This window comes from Oncorhynchus gorbuscha, linkage group LG21 (assembly GCF_021184085.1).
Source record: "Oncorhynchus gorbuscha isolate QuinsamMale2020 ecotype Even-year linkage group LG21, OgorEven_v1.0, whole genome shotgun sequence".
Classification (NCBI taxonomy): domain Eukaryota; kingdom Metazoa; phylum Chordata; class Actinopteri; order Salmoniformes; family Salmonidae; genus Oncorhynchus; species Oncorhynchus gorbuscha.
In genome coordinates, this window is record NC_060193.1 from 34,249,681 (window position 1) to 34,273,726 (window position 24,046).

Sequence of the window (24,046 nt, forward strand, 5' to 3'; positions counted from 1 at the left end):
CACGGTGTATTCCTTTTATGGCAATGCACAGCGTTTTCGCATTTTACTTGACAGGGGGATTGGCCATTTTTATTTCCAGCGTTTGGATTGGCTATGAATAAAATAAAGGTCACCTTTATTTTTATGAACTTTTCCCGGGAAAGTAAACCGTTAAGTACTACTATTTTGGTCGACTGGTAAAATAGTTGTTCACTCCAGATGTGCCAAGTGTCACGTCTGGAGGAAACTTGGCACCATCCCTACGGTAAACCATGGTGGTGGCATCATCATGCTGTGGAGATGTTTTTCAGTGGCAGGGACTGGGAAACTAGACAGGATTGAGGAAAAGATGAATGGAGCAAAGTACAGAGGGATCCTTGATGAAAACCTGCTCCTGAGCGCTCAAGCACCTCAGACTGGGGTGGTTCACCTTCCAACAGGACAACGACCCTAAGCACACAGCCAAGACAATGCAGGAATGGCTTTGGGACAAGTCTCTGAATGTCCTTGAGTGGCGCAGCCAGAGCCCGGACTTGAACCTGATCGAACATCTCTGGAGAGACCTGAAAATAGCTGTGCAGCGATGCTCCCCATCCAACCTGACAGCTTGAGAGGATCTGCAGAGAAGAATGGGAGAAACTCTCCAAATAAAGGCGTGCCAAGCTTGTAGCGTCATACCCAAGAAGATTTGGGGCTGTAATCGCCAAAGGTGCTTCAACAAAGTACAAAGTACATCTTTCAAAACAAGATATTCAATGTCTGGCAGGAAACCCCAAAAGCAATCATATTAAAATAAAATTGCGCCAAATACAACAGGTGTAGACTTTACCGTGAAATGCTTAGTTATGAGCCCATTACCAACAGTGCAGATTTAAAAAGTAAGACTAATATTTGCTAAATAAAAAAGGAAATAGTAACACAATAAAAACAATATCGAGACTATATACAATGAGTACCAGTACCGAGTCTATGTGCAGGGGTACGAGGTAATTGAGGTATGATCATGTGGGTAGGGGTAAAAGTGACTAAGCAATCGGGATATATAATAAACAGAGTGGCAGCAGTGTATGTGAATGGCGTCAATATGCATGTGTGTGTGTGAGCGTATGTAGTGTGTCATTTTAAAAATGTATTTTACCTTTATTTTACTAGGCAAGTCAGTTAAGAACAAATTCTTATTTTCAATGACAGCCTAGGAACAGTGGGTTAACTGCCTGTTCAAGGGCAGAACAACAGATTTTGTACCTTGTCAGCTTGGGGATTTGAACTTGCAAACTTTAGGTTACAAGTCCAATGCTCTAACCACTAGGCTACCCTGCCGCCCCAGCATTGTAGTATGTGTGAGTGTGTGGGTAGAGTCTATTGAGTGTGCATAAAGCCAGTGCAAGGGAGTTCGTGCAAAACAATTAAGATAAATAAATATCAAATCGGGTCAATATAAATTGTCCGGATAGCCAACTGTTCAGCAGTCTTATGGCTTGGGGGTAGAAGCTGTTCAGGTGCCTTTTGTTCACAGACTTGGCACTCCGGTACCTCTTGCAGTGCGGTAGCAGAGAAAACACTCTATGACTTGGGTGGATGGAGTCTTTGAAAATTTCTAGGGCAGGGCTCTTCAACCCTGTTCCTGGAGAGCTAATGTCCTGTAGAATTTCACTCCAACCCTAATCGAGCGCACCTGATTCTATCAGTTCACTGGTTGACAAGCTGAATCAGGTTAGTTACAGTTGGAGTGACAGCTACAGGGGGTAGCTTTCCAGGAACAAGGTTGGAGACCCATGTTCTAGGGCCTGTCACGTCTGCTCCCGCTTTTCCCTCCCCCTGGTGCTTGAGGACTCCAGGGAGCCCTTCATCAAGCACACCTGCCTTCCCTTGTCACGCGCATCAGTGAAATTGGACTCACCTGAAGTCATTCATCACATGATTATTTCCTCCACTATATTTGTCAGTTCCCTTGCTCTGTTCCCTGTTGCTGCATTAATTGTTCTTTGTCTTTGTATTAGTTTGCTGACACTGTTCCTGTCTCGTTCCTGGTCCGTTATATACACTGCTCAAAAAAATAAAGGGAACACTAAAATAACACATCCTAGATCTGAATGAATGAAATATTATTATTAAATACTTTTTTCTTTACATAGTTGAATGTGCTGAACAACAAAATCCCGCAAAAATTATCAATATAAATAAAATTTATCAACCCATGGAGGTCTGGATTTGGAGTCACACTCAAAATTAAAGTGGAAAACCACATTACAGGCTGAACCAAATTTGATGTAATGTCCTTAAAACAAGTCAAAATGAGGCTCAGTAGTGTGTGTGGCCTCCACGTGCCTATATGACCTCCCTACAACGCCTGGGCATGCTCCTGATGAGGTGGCGGTTGGTCTCCTGAGGGATCTCCCAGACCTGGACTATAGCATCCGCCAACTCCTGGACAGTCTGTGATGCAACGTGGAGTTGGTGGATGGAGCGAGACATGATGTCCCAGATGTGCTCAATTGGATTCAGGTCTGGGAAACGGGCGGACCAGTCCATAGCATCAATGTCTTCCTCTTGCAGGAACTGCTGACACACTCCAGCCACATGAGGTCTAGCATTGTCTTGCATTAGGAGGAACCCTGGGCCAACCGCACCAGCATATGGTCTCACAAGGGGTCTGAGGATCTCATCTCGGTACCTAATGGCAGTCAGACTACCTCTGGCGAGCACATGGAGGGCTGTGCGGCCCCCCAAAGAAATGCCACCCCACACCATGACTGACCCACCGCCAAACTGGTCATGCTGGAGGATGTTGCAGGCAGCAGAACGTTCTCCACGGCATCTCCAGACTCTGTCATGTCTGTCACGTGCTCAGTGTGAACCTGCTTTCATCTGTGAAGAGCACAGGGCACCAGTGGCGAATTTGCCAATCTTGGTGTTCTCTGGCAAATGCCAAAAGTCCTGCACGGTGTTGGGCTGTAAGCACAACCCCCACCTGTGGACGTCGGGCCCTCATACCACCCTCATGGAGTCTGTCTCTGACCATTTGAGCAGACACATGCACATTTGTGGCCTGCTGGAGGTCATTTTGCAGGGCTCTGGCAGTGCTCCTTCTGCTCCTCCTTTCACAAAGGTGGAGGTAGCGGTCCTGCTGCTGGGTTGTTGCCCTCCTACGGCCTCTTCCACGTCTCCTGATGTACTGGCCTGTCTCCTGGTAGCGCCTCCATGCTCTGGACACTACGCTGACAGACACAGCAAACCGTCTTGCCACAGCTCACATTGATGTGCCGTCCTGGATGAGCTGCACTACCTGAGTCACTTGTGTGGGTTGTAGACTCCGTCTCATGCTACCACTAGAGTGAAAGCACCGCCAGCATTCAAAAGTGACCAAAACATCAGCCAGGAAGCATAGGAACTGAGAAGTGGGCTATGGTCACCACGTGCAGAACCACTCCTTTATTGTGGGTGTCTTGCTAATTGCCTATAATTTCCACCTGTTGTCTATTCCATTTGCACAACAGCATGTGAAATTTATTGCAATCAGTGTTGTTCCTAAGTGGACAGTTTGATTTCACAGAAGTGTGATTGACTTAGAGTTACATTGCGTTGTTTAAGTGTTCACTTCATTTTTTTGAGCAATGTATTAAATGTTTTACTCCCCGTGCCTGCTTCGTCTCTCCAGCGTCAACTCATGTGACAGCAGCCAACATTCAAAGCATCGTGGAGTACTGGCGTTCTGGTTGGTATGGTGACATTGGCTCTGGGTCGCCGCCGATGGAACCACGGGTGCCTAGCCAGCTCGTCGAGCTTCCACGCCCTAGCTGGCTCGAGAGGTTTCCTTGCCCCGGGTGGCTCGGACGGCGCCCATCCCACGTCAGGCTTCAGCCAGATCGTCAGTTCTTGTTCGCCTGGCCGGTCCAGGAGTTTTTTTGTCTTTTGTTTTGTTGGTGACGTCGGGGTGGATTCCGCCGCCGATGGAACCGGGGGTGCTTAAGACAGCCTGTCAGGCTTCCACGCCCTAGCTGGCTCGAGAGGTTTCCTTGCCCCGGTTGGCTCGGTGGCTTCCCATTCCACATCAAACTCCACAGAATCATCAGGCTCCCTCTCTACAGCGGGATCGCCAGGTGCTTTGCCTCAGCTGGATGAGTGAACTTCCGGCGCCGACAGAGATGGCCGCCTCGCTTCGCGTTCCTAGGAAACTTTGCAGCTTTTTGTTTTTTTACGTGTTATTTCTTACATTAGTACCCCAGGTCATCTTAGGACCAGGATGTCTTGCTCCCAGGCAGACTAAATAACTTTTTTGCCTGCTTTGAGGAAAATACAGTGCCACTGACACGGCCTGCAACGAAAACATGCGGTCTCTCCTTCACTGCAGCCGAGGTGAGTAAGACATTTAAACGTGTTAACCCTCGCAAGGCTGCAGGCCCAGATGGCATCCCCAGCCGCGCCCTCAGAGCATGCGCAGACCAGCTGGCCGGTGTGTTTACGGACATATTCAATCAATCCCTATACCAGTCTGCTGTTCCCACATGCTTCAAGAGGGCCACCATTATTCCTGTTCCTTGGGAAAGCTAAGGTAACTGAGCTAAACGACTACCGCCCCGTAGCACTCACTTCCGTCATCATGAAGTGCTTTGAGAGACTAGTCAAGGACCATATCACCTCCACCCTACCTGACACCCTAGACCCACTCCAATTTGCTTACCGCCCAAATAGGTCCACAGACGACGCAATCTCAACCACACTGCACACTGCCCTAACCCACCTGGACAAGAGGAATACCTATGTCAGAATGCTGTTCATCGACTACAGCTCGGCATTCAACACCATAGTACCCTCCAAGCTCGCCATCAAGCTCGAGACACTGGGTCCCGCCCGCAACTGGGTACTGGACTTCCTGACGGGCCGCCCCCAGGTGGTGAGGGTAGGCAACAACATCTCCTCCCCGCTGATCCTCAACACGGGGGCCCCACAAGGGTGCGTTCTGTGCCCTCTCCTGTACTCCCTGTTCACCCACGACTGCGTGGCCACGCACGCCTCCAACTCAATCATCAAGTTTGCGGACGACACAACAGTGGTAGGCTTGATTACCAACAACGACGAGACGGCCTACAGGGAGGAGGTGAGGGCCCTCGGAGTGTGGTGTCAGGAAAATAACCTCACACTCAACGTCAACAAAACTAAGGAGATGATTGTGGACTTCAGGAAACAGCAGAGGGAACACCCCCCTATCCACATCGATGGAACAGTAGTGGAGAGGGTAGAACGTTTTAAGTTCCTCGGCATACACATCACAGACAAACTGAATTGGTCCACTCACACTGACAGTGTTGTGAAGAAGGCGCAGCAGCGCCTCTTCAACCTCAGGAGGCTGAATAAATTTGGCTTGTCACCAAAAGCACTCACAAACTTCTACAGATGCACAATCGAGAGCATCCTGGCGGGCTGTATCACCGCCTGGTACGGCAACTGCTCCGCCCTCAACCGTAAGGCTCTCCAGAGGGTAGTGAGGTCTGCACAACGCATCACCGGGGGCAAACTACCTGCCCTCCAGGACACCTACACCACCCGATGTTACAGGAAGGCCATAAAGATCATCAAGGACATCAACCACCCGAGCCACTGCCTATTCACCCCGCTATCATCCAGGGACCGCTGGGACCGAGAGACTGAAAAACAGTTTCTATCTCAAGGCCATCAGACTGTTAAACAGCCACCACTAACATTGAGTGGTTGCTGCCAACACACTGTCATTGACACTGACCCAACTCCAGCCACTTTAATAATGGGAATTGATGGGAAATGATGTAAATATATCACGAGCCACTTTAAACAATGCTACCTTATATAATGTTACTTACCCTACATTATTCATCTCATATGCATACGTATATACTGTACTCTATATCATCGACTGCATCCTTATGTAATACATGTATCACTAGCCACTTTAACTATGCCACTTTGTTTACTTTGTCTACATACTCATCTCATATGTATATACTGTACTCGATACCATCTACTGTATGCTGCCCTGTACCATCACTAATTCATATATCCTTATGTACATATTCTTTATCCCCTTACACTGTGTATAACACAGTAGTTTTGGAATTGTTAGTTAGATTACTTGTTGGTTATCACTGCATTGTCGGAACTAGAAGCACAAGCATTTCGCTACACTCGCATTAACATCTGCTAACCATGTGTATGTGACAAATACAATTTGATTCGATTTGATTTGCCCTGCATCACGCACACATGCCTTCCCTTGTCACGCAAATCAGAGATATTGGACTCACCTGGACTCATTCATCACCTGTTTATTTCCTTCCCTATATTTGCCAGTTCCCTTGCTCTGTTCCCAGCTGCTGCATTGTTTTTTGTCTTTGTATTAGTTTGCTGACGCTGTTCCTGTCACGTTCCATGTCCGTTATATATGAAATGTTTTACTCCCCGTGCCTGCTTCGTCTCTCCAGCGTCAACTCATGTGACAGGGCCTTCCTTTTGTCATGTATTGTATTGTCATGTCTTGTCCCTGTGCTTTCTCTTCTCTTCGTTTCCCCCTGCTGGTCGTATTAGGTTTCTTTCTCTCTCTTTATCCCTCTCTCTCTCTATCGTTCCGTTCCTGCTTCCAGCTGTTCCTCATTCTCCTAACGACCTCGTTTACTCTTTCACACCTGTTCCCTATTTTGTCCTCTGATTAAGATCTCTATTTCTCTCTCTGTTTCTGCTTCTGTCCTTGTCGGATTCTTGTTTGCTTTGCCTTTGTTCCGTCCTGTTGTATTCTGCCTCGTCATCAGATACTGCGTGTGAGCAGGTGTCTCTATCCTCTACGGCCCGCGCCTACCCGAAGGGACCTGCAGTCTGTTGCCGCTAGCCCTGCAACTCTCCTCAACAACTAGAAGGGGGACTCTCCTGTTAAACTAGAGGATTTGTGTTTTCCCTGTTTGGACTTCCCCTGTAATGATTGAGGATTTATGTTCTCCCTGTTTGGACATTAAAAGACTCTGTTTCTGTTATATCGCTTTTGGGTCCTCACTCACCTGCATAACACCTTTGACATCATCTGGAATAGAGGTCCTGGATGGCAGGGAGTTCAAACCCAGTGATGTACTGGCCATGCGCACTACCCTCTGTAGCACCTTGCGGTCAAATGCCGAGCAGTTGCCATACCAAGGATGATGTAGCAATTCAAGATTCTCTCAATGGTTCAACTGAATAACTTTTTCAGGATTTGAGGGTCCATGGCAAATATTCTCAGCATCCTGAGGGGAAGAGGTGTTGTCGTGCCCTCTTCACGACTGTGTTTGGAACAGGATAGGTCCTTAATGCCGCTCTACCACAGACCCGTCAATGTGAAGGGGTGTGTTCAGCCCTCCGTTTCCTGTCGTCCATGATAAGTTCCTTTGTCTTGCTCACATTGAGGGAGAGGTTATTGTCCTGGCACCACACTGCCAGGTCGCTGACTTCCTCCCTATAGGTTGTCTTTAATCAGTTCTACCACGTCATGCCATCGGCAAACTTAATGATGATGTTGGAGTTGTGCGCGTCCACGCAATCCTGAGTGATGAGGAAGTACAAGAGGTGACTGAGCACACGAGGGGCCCCGTGTTTAATGTCAGTCTGGCAGATGTGTTGTTGCCTACCCTCACCACCTGGGGTGGCCCGTCAGGAAGTCCAGGTTCCAGTTACAGAGGGAGATGTTCAGTCCCAGGGTCCTTAGCTTCGTGATGAGCTTGGAAGGCACAATGGTGTTGAATGCTGAGATGTAGTCAATGAACAGCACTCTCACGTAGGTGTTCCTTTTGTACAGGTGGGAAAGTGCAGTGTGGAGTGCAATTGAGATTTTGTCATCTGTGGATCTGTTGGGGTGGTATGTGAATTGGAGTGGATCCAGGGTTTCTGGGATGATGGTGTTGATGTGAGCCATGACCAGCCTTTCAAAGTATTTCATGGCTACAGATATGATTGCTACAGGAAAGTAGTCAGGTTGCATTGGTTGCATTGGTGTTCTTAGGCACAGGGACTATGGTGGTTTGCTTGAACCATACGTGCACTACCATTCAAAAGTGTGGGGTCACTTAGAAATGTCCTTGTTTTTGAAAGAAAAGCATATTTTTTGTCCATTAAAATAACATAAAATTGATCAGAAATACAGTGTAGACGTTGTTCATGTTGTAAATGACTATTGTAGCTGGAAACGGCTGATTTTTAAAGGAATATCTACATAGTCGTATAGAGGCCCATTATCAGCAACCATCACTCCTGTGTTCCAATGGAAAGTTGTGTTAGCTAATCCAAGTTTATAATTTTAAAAGGCTAATTGATCATTAGAAAACCCATTTGCAATTACATTAGCACCGCTGAAAACTGTTGTCCTGGACGGCCGGCCGCCCAACAACCTGCCCGCTTGACCCTATCCCCTCCTCTCTTCTCCAGACCATTTCCGGAGACCTTCTCCCTTACCTCACCTCGCTCATCAACTCATCCCTGACCGTTGGCTACGTCCCTTCCGTCTTCAAGAGAGCGAGAGTTGCACCCCTTCTGAAAAAACCTACACTCGATCCCTCCGATGTCAACAATTACAGACCAGTATCCCTTCTTTCTTTTCTCTCCAAAACTCTTGAACGTGCCGTCCTTGGCCAGCTCTCCCGCTATCTCTCTCTGAATGACCTTCTTGATCCAAATCAGTCAGGTTTCAAGACTAGTCATTCAACTGAGACTGCTCTCCTCTGTATCACGGAGGCGCTCCGCACTGCTAAAGCTAACTCTCTCTCCTCTGCTCTCATCCTTCTAGATCTATCGGCTGCCTTCGATACTGTGAACCATCAGATCCTCCTCTCCACCCTCTCCGAGTTGGGCATCTCCGGCGCGGCCCACGCTTGGATTGCGTCCTACCTGACAGGTCGCTCCTACCAGGTGGCGTGGCGAGAATCTGTCTCCTCACCACGCGCTCTCACCACTGGTGTCCCCCAGGGCTCTGTTCTTGGCCCTCTCCTATTCTCGCTATACACCAAGTCACTTGGCTCTGTCATAACCTCACATGGTCTCTCTTATCATTGCTATGCAGACGACACACAATTAATCTTCTCCTTTCCCCTTCTGATGACCAGGTGGCGAATCGCATCTCTGCATGTCTGGCAGACATATCAGTGTGGATGACGGATCACCACCTCAAGCTGAACCTCGGCAAGACGGAGCTGCTCTTCCTCCCGGGGAAGGACTGCCCGTTCCATGATCTCGCCATCACGGTTGACAACTCCATTGTGTCCTCCTCCCAGAGCGCCAAGAACCTTGGCGTGATCCTGGACAACACCCTGTCGTTCTCAACTAACATCAAGGCGGTGGCCCGTTCCTGTAGGTTCATGCTCTACAACATCCGCAGAGTACGACCCTGCCTCACACAGGAAGCGGCGCAGGTCCTAATCCAGGCACTTGTCATCTCCCGTCTGGATTACTGCAACTCGCTGTTGGCTGGGCTCCCTGCCTGTGCCATTAAACCCCTTCAACTCATCCAGAACGCCGCAGCCCGTCTGGTGTTCAACCTTCCCAAGTTCTCTCACGTCACCCCGCTCCTCCGTTCTCTCCACTGGCTTCCAGTTGAAGCTCGCATCCGCTACAAGACCATGGTGCTTGCCTACGGAGCTGTGAGGGGAACGGCACCTCAGTACCTCCAGGCTCTGATCAGGCCCTACACCCAAACAAGGGCACTGCGTTCATCCACCTCTGGCCTGCTCGCCTCCCTACCACTGAGGAAGTACAGCTCCCGCTCAGCCCAGTCAAAACTGTTTGCTGCCCTGGCCCCCCAATGGTGGAACAAACTCCCTCACGACGCCAGGACAGCGGAGTCAATCACCACCTTCCGGAGACACCTGAAACCCCACCTCTTTAAGGAATACCTAGGATAGGTTAAGTAATCCCTCTCACCCCACCCCCCCCCTAAGTTTTAGATGCACTATTGTTAAGTGACTGTCCCACTGGATGTCATAAGGTGATTGCACCAATTTGTAAGTCGCTCTGGATAAGAGCGTCTGCTAAATGACTTAAATGTAATGTAAATGTAAAGAAGCAACAAAACTGGCCTTCTTTAGACTAGTTGAGTATCTGGAGAGTCAGCATTTGTTGGTTCGATTACAGGCTCAAAATGTCCAGAAACAAAGGACTGTTTCTGAAACTTGTCAGTCTATTCTTATTCTGAGAAATGGCTCTTCCATATGAGAAATTGCCAAGAAACTGAAGATATTGTACAACGCTGTGTACTACTCCCTTCACAGAACAGCGCAAACTGGCTCCAACCATAATAGAAAGAGGAGTGGGAGGCCCCGGTGCACAACTGAGCAAGAGGACAAGTACATTAGAGTGTCTAGTTTGAGAAACAGACGCCTCACAAGTCCTCAACTGGAAGCTTCATTAAATAGTACCAGCAAAACACCAGTCTCAACGTCAACAGTGAAGAGGCAACTCCAGTCTGAGATATGGCTTTTTCTTTGCAACTCTGCCTAGAAGGCCAGCATCCCGGAGTCGCATCTTCACTGTTGATGTTGAGACTGGTGTTTTGCGGTTACTATTTCCTGAAGCTGCCAGTTGAAGACTTGTGAGGCGTCTGATTATCAGAGCGTACTGTAAGTTAAGAAAGAGTAGGTTGTTCAGTTAGATAGTTATGATAACAATAATGACAATAGTAAATCATAATAATAATACCACCCCCCCTCTAGGAATATATTTCAGGATGTAGAAGACACCAATAAGTCACAGCATGTCACATCAGCATCCAGCTTTGCAGGAGTTTGATGTATGAATTGTGTATGTAGTGTAAAAATGGTAGGAAATAGGTCCCAAAAAGTGTCAAGAATAATAGACAAGAAAAGGTATGAGCAATAACAATAGTGTGCTTTTCATGCTGCAAGAACAGAAATAGTAATAGCTTTTCAAATGTTATAACAGAAAAAATATAATATACTGAATAGCCAGCATCTTACCTTCAAAACAAACTCCTCCCAGTTGTTTGAGAAACCTTGCTTTGTAGGCCCTGTGGTGTGAACAAGGTACAATTTTCAATAAAGGAATGACAATCAAATGGTACAGTTCAGTGGAATAATTTAAATGAATATCTAACCTGAACATCATCCACACCAAAAGTCCTCCAAGGTCCAGGGGACAAGATCCGAGCAATGTTTCTGTGAACACAGTGTATGTGAAAGTAAAGAAAAAGTACAATTCAACAGCTTTTTATACTCCAGCGTGCATAACAGGTTTGAACACAGTTGGAACTGAATTAGCCCAAGTATTTTTCACAACATGTATGGGTGTTGCTGGACTAGAAAATTTATTTTTTGACTGCAAACACACCATTTCTCACATCAATGCACTCACGTGCAAAAAATCCTTCAAAGCAATGTGTATATGCTTTCTTCGGAAATGTGTTTTGAAGTTTTTCTTATTTAACTTCAGTTTGCAATATAGACAAGTTGTAATGTATTTTCTTGAATTGCCATGTTTGTTGGAACCAGGTGATTTCATTATTGTACATACTTTGTGTAGGCTGTGTAGACCCGCTATGTGTAACTAAGGGAATGGCATCAATGATACACATTTAGAGTCAACCAAACACAACAAGGCATACATTGAAGAAACACAGAAAATCAACAATCAAATCGATTGCATAAACTGTACATTTAAACCTAGGCTTACTGCTCAAGTAGACAAATTTGTCCAAATAAGATTCCCTCATTGTGAGCAATTAGCTAGCTCACGTGCAAATGGGTGCTAATTAACGCTATGCTAACATCTGTGCGGTAGTTGGTCATATAAAAATATACCACTGCACTGGTATAACATTAATATTACAAAGTACATTATGCATAATGACAGTCTCACTTACTTCCATGGTTTATATTTTTATCCATGTAGGTTCGATTAAGATTTGTTGACGTTGATACCTTTGACGTTTACCTCAACTTGGGTGACCTTGAAGGAGACGGGAAGGGTTCGGGTTAAACACATTTGACTCCACCCACATTGAGCCCTGCCCCGATGTTTGATTCCGCCCACATTGAGCCCGGCCCTGAACTGCACGCTGCAGTCAGGAGCTTCTCACAGGTCCTGATACAGGCTGCTCTCGTTGCTATCTCTGTCACACTGGCTGCTGCAAGGTGGTCTACTGTTGCTGCCAGAATGGTCCGTGTCAACAGAAATATAACATAAAGAATAGACACTAGCATTCATGGAAAATAAACGTTTGGTTGGAGTTTAAATAACAGACTCGACCAGGTCGAAGTTTTAGTTTCGACTGCATGCCCACAAATACTAGACCTATGGTGTGTCTGAGCTGACTGGGCCTATATTCTAATAGTTTAAAATCAACTATTTGACCAGATACCAGGATGGCAACTGCCTGAGTTACACCAGGAACGCACAATCCCTCCAGTAGTGCTCAGACTGTCTGCAATAGGCTGAGAGAGGCTGGACTTAGGGCTTGTAGGCCTGTTGTAAGGCATGTCCTCACCAGACATCACTGGCAACAACATTGCTATGGGCACAAACCCACCATCACTGGACAGTACTTAATGCAGCTGGTGGCCACACTAAATACTGACTGTTACTTTTGATTTTGACCCCCCACCCCCCCCAGGGACACATTATTCAATTTTTGTTCGTCACATGTCTGTGGAACTTGCGTAGTTTATGTCTCAGTTGTTGAATCTTGTTATGTTCATACAAATATTTACACATGTTAAGTTTGCTAAAAATAAACACAGTTGACTGTGAGAGGAAGTTTCTTTTTTAGCTGAGTTTATATTAACTAATCAACCAGCAGAAACATTTATTTTTTTCCCCATTGACTGAAATATTGTATATGGTTGTACAGTATATGTCATTTCTGATTGCTAAGAGTAATATTGTGTTTCTTCTTGTAATTAAAAAAAAGTGTTATTTTTAAAATAAATTGTATTGAGGTAACTTTTACGTTCTGTTATATTTCCAAATGTCCAAATTAGTCACGGTGACTCTACATCTGAATTGCTTGCTGTTTGGGGTTTTAGGCTGGGTTTTTGTATAGCACTTGTTTACATCGGCTGATGTAAAAAAGGGCGTTATAAATCAATTTGGTTGATTGATTAATGTGCGACTCAAAACATACTGGGATTTTAGTAATAAGATGTATGATTATGGAATACAATTTCTGAAAAATGGTTTGCCCATGTGCCTATGCCACAACTTCGGAATGTAGGATCAAATTTCTCTCACTAGAGGGCAGACATTATGGAAAATAAAACTTTACTGGGCGTTTACTCGTCTCATTTTATGTGCTACGTTCAAATACAAAACGTAGGCTGTTTATTAAATAGGCTGTAGGATATCTTTGCAGCAACTCTGTGGAAATGGAAGGTAAATTATTTTCGTATTGCATTTGTTTATTTAAATTCAACCTACTAGGCTGCATAATTCCTTCAAAATGTCCGGATAATGTGGTCAACAAATGTAATTTCCAAACAAACGAAAACTAACCCTAAAAAATAAATTGGTTTATTTTTGTCCAATTCTGGAAGCCTACCTTGGCCTATTGCCTAGAACAGTTATGGTTATGTATAGGCTAAAACAGTTAGGGGTCTGTTTTCCACATTGGCATATGGTTTTCCATCCTCTATCCCGCCGAAGTTGTTGCTGAAACTGGGGTTATTGCGGACTCACCCGCCAATTCACAACCTGCCGGCGACGTGAATGAAGAGAGAGGTTCCCTCTTCGATGTTACATTTCTGGACCACGACTTTCCAGGTGCTGAGACTGAGACCCCGACCCGCAAGACATACCAGGAGTTCCAGCCCAAAGCACTGGGGGTGTGTGAGTCTATTTTTGCGGAAGGCGAAATCTAAGAAACAACTAACTAAATCCTCATCAATTCCCTACAAAATAAGGCTATTTTTCTAAACTACTGATAATGTATTCCATTGTTAATTGGTTCTCAATTACTTAACTTGATTTAATAACGCTGAAATGCAACCATAAAACTGTTCTTTCTACTGCATTTTTTTCTGTAGGAATCTTAACTTTGTGGATATTTCCTCTCATCATAGGTCTCTCAGATCACTTTGGGTGTGTTTGTGCTCAACTCAGTTTATGTCAGTGTAGCCAACCGATTGGATCAGAGAAATGAAGAAGTAACCAGGGCGATAGGCTCCCTGTCTGTGAGTAGGATACTTCTTTATGCATGTCCTTGGCCGCTTATTAGGTTTATTACTATGGTAAATAAATTCATGCTATTATTGAACAAGTGACAAAAGTTATGATTTGTTCTTGTTTTTCCTTGCTGTATCTTGCCATGAAATGGGGGATTTTCAGCTAACTGTGCTGTGCTCTCTGTAGGCGATAGTGGCGGGAAGTGTGGCCATAGCAGCACAGAGTCTTCATGTTCCCACAGTGAGTCATCATAGTCGGAACCCAGATCTGTTTGTGCTGTTTTGCCTACTCACAGTCAGTTGGCAAGAAAGCACAAACAGATCTGTGACCAGGATAAATTATCATATTATCTAACTGAGATTACCTGATTTTTCTGAGAGTTCATTTATATCTGGAAGACAAAAACATCTATTGTCTTATTTTCCTCGTCCTTTCAGCTGAAGGCGTGTCTGGGGACACAGCTGGCTACCTGCCTTATGGCCATGTTCAACGTGGTCGTCGTAGGAGGAAAGCTGTCTGACACCCACTTAGTGCCAGACTGCTGGCTTTTCACTGATTACAACAACACACATCATCACATCACCTGCGACAAGCTGATGGTGAGTCGCATAGAAATAGTTAGAACAGACTATCCAGTATACTGTATATAAGGCCTATATAATGTATCTGTCCCGAGATCAACTACTTCAGCTGAATCTCAGTGACAAGATTTGGGGAAGTTCTGGGGAAACTATTGTCTTGTACAGCTCAGAGACTTAGTAATTGGTAGCAATCAGAACATCTGTATGTGTCAATCAAAGGTTGTTGATGGAATACATGAATATTAAAACACAATACAAATAGCGCTGAAGATGGTTAGAAAAGTAAACGTAGCAACAGTATGGTAGCGTCATTCACTCATACCTCAAACTCTGTTTCTGTCTGCTATCGCCCACACCAACCCAGAATTCAGTGTATCCATTCTATGTCGAGTGGTTCCTCGTGCACGCAACTCTCCTCGGCATTTCTGTCACCCTGACTATCTACAGCTGCAAGCTGCTCCGCTTCTGCTCCCCTGCAGCACCCAGCATGGTAAGAGTTCATTTCAAGAGCATGAGAATTTGAACACATGCCAAATGGTTTGACCAGATGCATGTTCCATACTCACATGCTCTTGAACACTTCACTGAAGCTATTTGATCACATACACAATGTATTTACAGTTTAGCTGCTATGCTTAATCTGAGAATGCTTTCATTGTTGTTTAATCATGTTTTCTTTCTTAAAGCCTGTGGTCACTGCATATACTAGCCCTGCTCAGTGACAAGAGATGAAGTACATAGAAAGGAACCTAAAGCCATCATGAAGAGACACTGATGGGTCTATCTAGCCATGCACTTTTTTCAAATCTATTTGTCACTATGTTTTCTGTCTTGCACAAACACTTGATGTTGATATGTTATATGGTTGCCTTTTTTATGATATAGTTTGGTTATTTTGTTGTGTGTTCTGATGATAGAGTATGTCTGTTTAGATCTATATGGTCTCAGGTGCTATTTTAGTGATGGGTTTAAGGGGTGAAACTTTGTGGGTACATCATATTGAAATAAACACTTCCTCAGGGTCAAAAACATGTGCTTTCCTTGGCTCCAAAACAAAGCATCTATGTTTTATTGGTTGTACATACAATACATATAGGTTTTACACACATTTAAAACTGCCTTATTCATGATTGTTTTTTAGTTAACAGATACAATCTAAAAAGGGTTCAGATGCTGCATTAAAAACATTTTTCACACCAGATCAGCATGATTTTTGTGCATACATTAAATCTTCTGATGGATCAATCAATTGATCAACCCTTTGCTGTTGCAGGAAGTCCATTAAAGAGTAACTTGCTAGTCATTGATCTACTGTATTTCATCCTATCTTCGCAGTCTTTTCTCTGTACAATCATGGTGACTCGGTAGCAGTTCAAAGTTCATATTAGGAAGGTTCTGACTGATCACATTCAGATTAGAACTGCAGTTCATCTGTCCAATGGTTCTGTGGAACAGCACAGATGCATTATTACAAGTAATTTAACAGAAGTATCACAGATGCCTTGGGCCTTCATCCTAATATTTTTATTGTTAGTTATTGAGGCAATTAATAAGTAAAATAAAAATTTAAAAAAAAAAAATTGCCACTTACTTGGGATGAGGATGTGTTCTTCTCCAGGTCTCCGTAACAGCCATTCTTGTGGCGAATCAGACTCCCCCACAGTACTGAGTGACGGCAACCGGGACACTCCCCCTCCACAGGAAGGAGATGTGCGGCTTCACCCGTCAGAAAGTGTTTAGCTAAGCAAATCAGGTGGCTGGTCATGTGACATAAGGGATGGAAGCAAGTCATCTTATCTGCAGACTGAAAGGATTAAATTAATCAAGGTCCACATGAGCAGTCAACTAGCTAAATTAGATGTTTCGATGCAGGTTTGGAACAAAACCCTGCGTCTTCAATGCTCTCCAGGACCAGGATAGGTGGCCACTGTACAGCTTTACTATAAAGCGGCATGAGCTTTACCTTAACAGTCCCCTGACAAAGGAGGCATATATCTGCACCCTTCTCCTCTTGTTCCTCTTCCACATCCTTCGGTTTCTGTTTCCTGACCCTGATGCTGCCGAAGGCCAAAGGGACGTGCAGCGGCGGCTGAAGGCCAGGCTCAAAGTCCATCCTGTACTCCTGCTTGATCCAGCGGGTGGTGAGGGGCAGGCGGCTCCACGGCATCACTCGCAACATGTTGGACACCACACGCCAGTGGAACTGCAGGCTGGATTCCTTCTTTGAGCGCCGGGTAACGTGGGACAGGCGTCGGGAGGAGTGGGGATTCTGCCATGCCCATTCAAACTGTTGATGGAAGGAAGGAGAAGACAGAGGTTAGGTCTTGAAACGTCAATCTGGTGGGGAAGTGACACGTATGGGGCGGGGTGTAACTAAGGTTGTTGAATTGAAAGTTACACAGAACCCAAACCGGCTGCGCGCGTGCGCCATCGTGCATAAATGTCTTTTGTCACCCCACACCAAACGTGATCACGACACGCAGGTTAAAATATCAAAACAAACTCTGAACCAATTATATTAATTTGGGGACAGGTCGAAAAGCATTAAACATTTATGGCAATTTAGCTAGTAGCTTGCACTTGCTAACTAATTTGTCATGGGATATAAACATTGAGTTGTTATTTTACCTGAAATACACAAGATCCTCTACTTCGCCAATTAATCCACACATAAAAGGGTAAACCGAATCGTTTCTAGTCATCTCTCTTCCTGCCAGGCCTTTTCTTCTCTTGACTTTATACTATGATTTGCAACTTTCATAAATTAGGTTCATTACCGCTGCTGACCTCATTTGTCTTTCAGTCACCCACGTGGGTATAACCAATGAGATGGCACATGGGTACCTGATTCTGTAACGCTTCGAACACACCGACTGCATGTTTGCATCACTACTGCATAACATTTTGTGCAGCTAAGTAACTATACCGATGCAGGTATCTTTTGCAGATGGTCGCATGCGGTTGGACACAGGGAGAATTATTTTCGCAGTTTCCTCAAAACAGTGTCTTTTTGACACAACTGCTGACAGCTACAGGGACATAAACACAAAGAACGCTGCTTGGAGACAAGTGTCCACCAGAGTAGGATTGCCAGGTCAGTTTGGTAGTGAGCAGTGTTAGATGTAGCAATTTTATTTTAACCTTTATTTAACTAGGCAAGTCAGTTAAGAACATATTCTTATTTTCAGTGACATTCTAGGAACAGTGGGTTAACTGCCTTGTTCAGGGGCATAGCGACAGATTTTTAACATTAGCTAGCTAACCTAGCTAATGAGGTGTGTGTGTGTGAAATAGTCATATAAATTATGCTAGTTTACTATCCTTTGAATGTCAGATAAATAGTAATAGAATTGGTAGATATTATTAGTGGTACAGTACTTTGGTCAGAACCATGTGTGTGTCTGTGTACAGTAGGTGACATGTCCATGATAGCTATCTAATAACTATAATTATGCTAGGTAATGGTTTGGCTTATCATGTTCATGTCTATCTTAAGAAGACTGTAGGAGGAAGTGGAGAGGACTCAGGGACAGGTATCAGAGAGAGAGAAGGGCAGAGAAAGAGAAGAAGAGGTCTGGGTCAGCAGCTTCAGACCAACAGCCTTGGCGCTTCTGCCACATTTTTTCTTTTCTGGATCCATTTATTGTGCCTAGGGCAACGAGTGACAATTTTACAGCCAGACCCTCTACTACGTCATCCACAAGCGTTGTCGCTACCGGTGCATCAAGACCCTCAATGTCATCTACAAGGGCGACCATCGCCAGATCCACTCAACTCATTTCAGCAGAGGCTCCTCCAAGCCGTCGAGAGGGATGCAGCCCAACCTGATGCTCACAGGAAGGAGGATGAAGAGACCCTCTTTTCCATGAGCCTGGTGCCAACACCGAAGAGGCTGCCAGCAAAGAAAAGCAAGCAGTCATTTTCAAAGTCGTTAAAACATCACAAGTATCAGCTGTGAAGTAAAGTAGGTCATTTTAACAAAGTCTAATTGATTTCAGATCAATGATCCGTTTATCCTAAAACAACGGTTTGCTGTCCTCCACATCACAAGTAAACAGTGTCCAGGTAATCTCTGCATGTCTGGCAGACATATCAGTGAAGTCAACCTCAGTGAGGTCATTTTAACAGTATGCTAAACTGTGTCCTCCTCCCAGAGCTAAGAACCTTGGTATCCTGGACAACAAACTGATCAAAGTATTAATCCGCATGAGGCAAATGGCACTATAGCTGTTGTTTCTGTGCCATTAAACCCCTACAACTCATCCAGAACGCCGCAGCCCGTCTAGAAAATATCCTAAAACAACCATGGTTTGCTGTCTAAATATTTGCCTGTCATATTAATCTTTTGATCTGAAATACAAATTCAATGAGTAAACAGCAAGTATTACCAAAAATATTTAGATGCACTTTACCACACTGTTCCAATATTTAAATGACAAATGTAAATGTAAGTATTACAACTTTAACTACACTATACAAGCAGTATTTAGTTAACATAAATCTCACCTTTTATGGTGTTATATTATGTTAAGCTTGTATGTGTTGTTTTTCTCTTCCCTTCCATAAATGGAGTCAATTTAGCCGACCAGCTCACAGGAAGGACAGGAAGAGGAGTTGTCTGGTTTTTGTTTTGACCTCCCTCATCATTGTACCTTTCTTTTCACACACGCCAGTTCCGTTTAAATTCAGTCAATTCATAAAGTAATTTGTTTATAAAGTCTTAGGACAGCATTCATTATTAGTTATTATTATCTATTATTAGATTTCTGAATTGACAGAATTCAAACTCATACACTGGAGAATTCACAGATGCTCTTGTTGGTCTCTTACAAGACTAAAGATAAATATATTTATTTCATTTAAAACCACTTGAAAACCAGGGTGTTGAAACTTTTTGTGAAGTTAAGTTCCATCGACTGGTCCATGACATCCAGGGGCCATTTGTTTGTTTAGCTGTGTTATGGCTAAATATTATTTTCTTTTTTTCAGAGACAGACACACACACACCTCTCCTCCAGTCCCCTCTGTACCTCAGATCTTCAGTGCCCTGCCCTCTCTCTCTCTCTATGGCCATGTCTGAAGTTCCCCTACTATGTCTAGGCTTTATGAGTAGTGCCTGTATCTGTCTGCAGTTGTGCCAAAAATATATGCTCTTGTTGTTCTCTTACAGATTACAGGCTATACATTCATTTATTTTTCATTTTTACAAGCACATACACACCTCTTTCAATAGTTAAAAAAACAACAACATACATACCTGTCATGTTCTTTCCTGTACTTGAAGACTTATTAAATTATGTTTTCATAGTCAGTTGTTTCAGTTGTTTATTAAAATCTCATTTAGACTTAATCTGCTTATTTCTTCCCTACACATTTGCAGATGAAAAAAAAGTAAAAACACATTCTCTTCCTAATTAGTTTTTTTTCCCCACCTGTATTTTGTCAGACCAGTGAACATGGTTGTAAATTGTAATATTTGTATGGACCCTAGGTTACCCTTTCCCTTTGTTATCATGTCGTATAACCTTAGTTAGTGCTCCCGCTCACCTGATGTACCATGCCAGGTGTATAATACTGCCGTTAATGGGAGAGGGAAGGGGTTAAGGTGTGATCTTTACTCCCAAATTTCACTTAAATATAACTTCCAAATGAAGAGAGGAAATTATACATAAAATAATATGGGTAAAAAATGCAATTTTATGGACAACGGTGGATGGTTCTTAAAATAACCTTTGTGTTAGGGGGCTCTTAAAAGAGCTGTTTCACTCCACGGCATACTGCCATGGAACTTCACCTGCTGGCGATGAGAAGTAGGTGGTCAGTTTCTCCCTCACCTGGAGTGCCTGTCTGGGGGTGTTGTTGACACCTGCCCTGGTGACATCAGGTAGGTAACCATTTGGCGTGCACATCTTCATCCAGAGCGGCTTCTGGAAAAGACCTCCGCAGGTAGTTGTGGAGAACACATGTGGCCTTCACACAGGCATCAACATTTGAGGGACTGAGACCAAGCACTCTCCGATACATTCTCCACCTGGCTGCCAGAATCACAAAGGCGCATTCAACAACTAACCTTGCCCTGGACAGTCGTTTGTTGAAGATCCTTACAGGCTTTAGCAATGGCAGCGTAGGGCCTCATGAGGCCCTACGCTGCGTAGGGCCTCATGAGGTTGGGTCGCAAAGGGAAGGCTTCGTCGCCGACGAAGACGTGGGGAACAGGTCCCAGGTCTTCTGCCCCAGGGAGTGATGCAGGTGGTGGAATCTCCAGGGTGCCATCCTGAAATGCTTGGCCGAAGGCAGAGTCCCGGAGGGTCCCGCCATCACTTCCCTTGCCGTAAGCACCAACATTGATAACACGGAAACCACAGACGGCATCTACTACAGCCAAGAGTACAACTGAATATGTACCCTTGCAGTTGTAGAATTGTGAACCTAAGCACGGTGGAGCCTGGATTACCACATGTTTCCCGGCAATGGAGCCAAGACAGTTGGGCAAATAGCACCTCTCCAGGAACTCGGCAGCGATACCCCTCAAATCTTCCTCCTTGGGGAGAGACATGTATTCACCAACCAGACAGTCCCAAATGGCTTGTGCCACAGAGGGGACAATGCCTGCCACCGTGGAACGTCCAACTCGGAAGCTGAATCTGATGGTCCTGTAGGAGTCTCGCCAAGAATCTAAAATATAATTCAAAATAATTATCAACAGTGTGTGTAACCTGAATTCCACCCACATATTTTATATACTCATATTGAGTACTGTTACTGTTACTCATTACTGTTTATTATGCTCTACTAATTATATTGTAATACTCATCAACCATCATTAACAATGCCTTGAAACAGTACAATTCAGTCTATGACTATATCAATAAACTGTAGCCCAGGCCAACTCTACTCTTAGAAAGAATGGTACCATCTACTTAAAAGGGTTCTCCGGGTGTCCCCATTAGGAGAACCCTTTTTGGTTCCAGGTAGTACCCTTTTTGGTTCCATGTATAACCTTTTCCCCTAAGGGTTATACCAGGAACCAAAAAGTGTTAACCTATGGGGAAAGCAGAAGGACACTTTTAGAACACTTTTCTCTAAGAGTGAATGCGAGTCCAATAAGAACGTAATGAATGACTAACTGTCTTGAACAACAATGGGTCCTGGAGAAGACTAGCCTACCGTCATCAGAGCAGAAGGCACCCCAACTTTCTTTTCATTTGGTAACATTGCATAATTAAAAAAGGATTATAAACCAACTTTGGGAAAAGTTATAGTCCTAATGGACATTCTGTAAAAATACATCTGATGTCAAATAGGGACTATTAACTAGAGAGCCCTTTAGCTTGCACATACAAGCAATATATCAAATATCAATCAATTATGCTATCAACGGCTTTAAAAATGTACTAGAATTTAGCTTACCGGAGACAAATCGCCAGGCGTTCATCTGGGCTGATGGACTCCCGGTAGTTGGTATCCATTCAAGCGATCCTGGCTCCGACCATCTGGAGCAGGTGATCGAACTGGCTTCGGTCCATCACGAAAGTAACTTCGGAATTCCTCTTCCAAACAATGAGACGGTGGTACTCCCCTACTTGCTTTCGGGACTTTAACCATCTCTGGACCCACACAGAACGGCGCTTTCAGCGGGGCTGGTCCCGGTCCAACAGCACGATCAAGACCACCTTCCTCAATGTTGTTCTCATTGTTGAAAGAGCCTACTCTGCTATCTTGACTATTTATTATTGCATTTCGCTCCAAAACGGTATTTTGGAGGGAAATTATACGATAGGCTCTCTCTCACAATTAATTTGTGGATGTCATCGAATAAATAATATACTTGACTAATACATTTATATAAAAAAATGTAAAGAAGTTCTACAGCCAAAATGTTTTAATTATGTTATCCCACATTTGTTTTTACTTGATATGTGTGCAATAAAAATTCAACATTCACATTTTGCTACTTTCTGTCAATTCAATGCATACAATTTGATGCATACGTTCGAAAAATCCAATATGCACCACGCAGAACGCACTGCAACTGCCTCTGCAACACAATGCTGCAAGGCAAGCGCAGTTCCAGTGCAAATGATGTATCAAAACGCAAAGACACAGTCGGTGTGTTCGAAGCTTAAACCAATGAGGAGATGTGGGAGAGGCAGGACTTGCAGCGCGATCTGCGTCAGAAATAGGAATGACTTCTATTTTAGCCCTTAGCAACGCAGATGCTCGTTGGCACATTCATTTAATAACATCGATTTCTAAATTTCGCGACGCCAGCGGTGTGATCAGCCTATTAGGCTAAAGATATGCAGCTCCTACTGACTTACCCTCAAAGCAGCTATGTCAGAGGGGAAGCCATGAATGATGAGAACCATCTCCCTGGAGACAGCACAAAGACAAAATCCACATGATGCACAAGGTCTCTCAAAGACTGTAGAAATGGCAACATATTATTTTACATGAGTTCTGTTAGTTACCAAGGTCCCCTTCCACTGGTCCTCTTGGCTCCACCTCGGTGTCGCCCGGCGTTGTGCTGTCCTATACGACGCTCTGGATTCACAGTGAAACCAATGTAGATACGACCCTTGAATTTGGGATTGGTACAATACAGCATGTACACCCCGAATAAACTCTCTACCTCCAAGACCATAGTATATGTCGAGTTGTGTCAATAATAAGCAAGTTAGTGTCAGCTAACAGTTAGCTAACTAGTCTGACTTCTACCTGGTTACAAAAGGAACTTAAACCTGATGTGAGTAGTATGGTAATATATAGTTTTACTCCAGCATTATGATACATACATATGCACATTAATTTCCCCCTAACCGATACTACGTGAGAAAAATGTACGGTAAACAAAAGAAGGAAGAAGCGAAGCGAGAGCATTTACTCCACCCAAAATCTGTCCATGTGAGGTAAACCCATTTTGTATTTAGATCTATGATAGTGTCGAATTACTTGAGGCTTATTTGACTAATAGCGTTTAATATTCATGCTGTTACAGACGTCCTACTTACTATAAGTGGATGCACGTGGCATTCCTGCAACTTTGAGAAAAACGACGTATAGGTGTGTCAAGCGTATCTGCCCTCTCATTGGCTAGAATAGTCCCACCTGATCTCGCCTGCCTTCCATCTTGGAGGACATGTATTTCCATTGTTTAGAGCGGTCACTCGACTATCTTCTCAGTATAATAGATAATCTTTGTTTTAACAAAACGTTTATTTTTTTCAAATTAATAGAGGTTCAAGCTAATGCCTGACACAACATAGTTCAAAGCACACATTCTACTAACATTTTATACATTTCAAAATGTGAATTTACGAGAAAAATCC

The 24,046-nt window shown here is 44.2% G+C and overlaps 2 protein-coding genes and 1 long non-coding RNA gene across 3 annotated transcripts; 1 reads left to right on the forward strand and 2 right to left on the reverse strand.

The window, feature by feature from the left end:
- Positions 1-10,848: 10,848 nt before the first annotated feature.
- LOC124008164 lies at positions 10,849-12,064 on the reverse strand. Its single transcript, XR_006834062.1, has 3 exons — positions 11,840-12,064; positions 11,075-11,135; positions 10,849-10,987 (listed from the first exon to the last, which is right to left on the reverse strand). It is a non-coding gene; the product is annotated as an uncharacterized LOC124008164 (long non-coding RNA).
- Positions 12,065-13,223: 1,159 nt separating this feature from the next.
- LOC124008271 lies at positions 13,224-16,020 on the forward strand. Its single transcript, XM_046319424.1, has 7 exons — positions 13,224-13,347; positions 13,618-13,796; positions 14,034-14,144; positions 14,323-14,376; positions 14,574-14,735; positions 15,082-15,207; positions 15,404-16,020. The coding sequence occupies exons 1-7, from the start codon at positions 13,341-13,343 to the stop codon at positions 15,437-15,439; spliced, it is 675 nt and encodes a 224-aa protein (XP_046175380.1). The 5' UTR covers positions 13,224-13,340; the 3' UTR covers positions 15,440-16,020.
- slx1b (SLX1 homolog B, structure-specific endonuclease subunit) lies at positions 15,751-23,738 on the reverse strand. Its single transcript, XM_046319423.1, has 5 exons — positions 23,189-23,738; positions 23,039-23,090; positions 16,681-17,004; positions 16,309-16,521; positions 15,751-16,161 (listed from the first exon to the last, which is right to left on the reverse strand). The coding sequence occupies exons 1-5, from the start codon at positions 23,359-23,361 to the stop codon at positions 16,132-16,134; spliced, it is 792 nt and encodes a 263-aa protein (XP_046175379.1). The 5' UTR covers positions 23,362-23,738; the 3' UTR covers positions 15,751-16,131.
- Between the last annotated feature and the right edge of the window lie 308 nt (positions 23,739-24,046).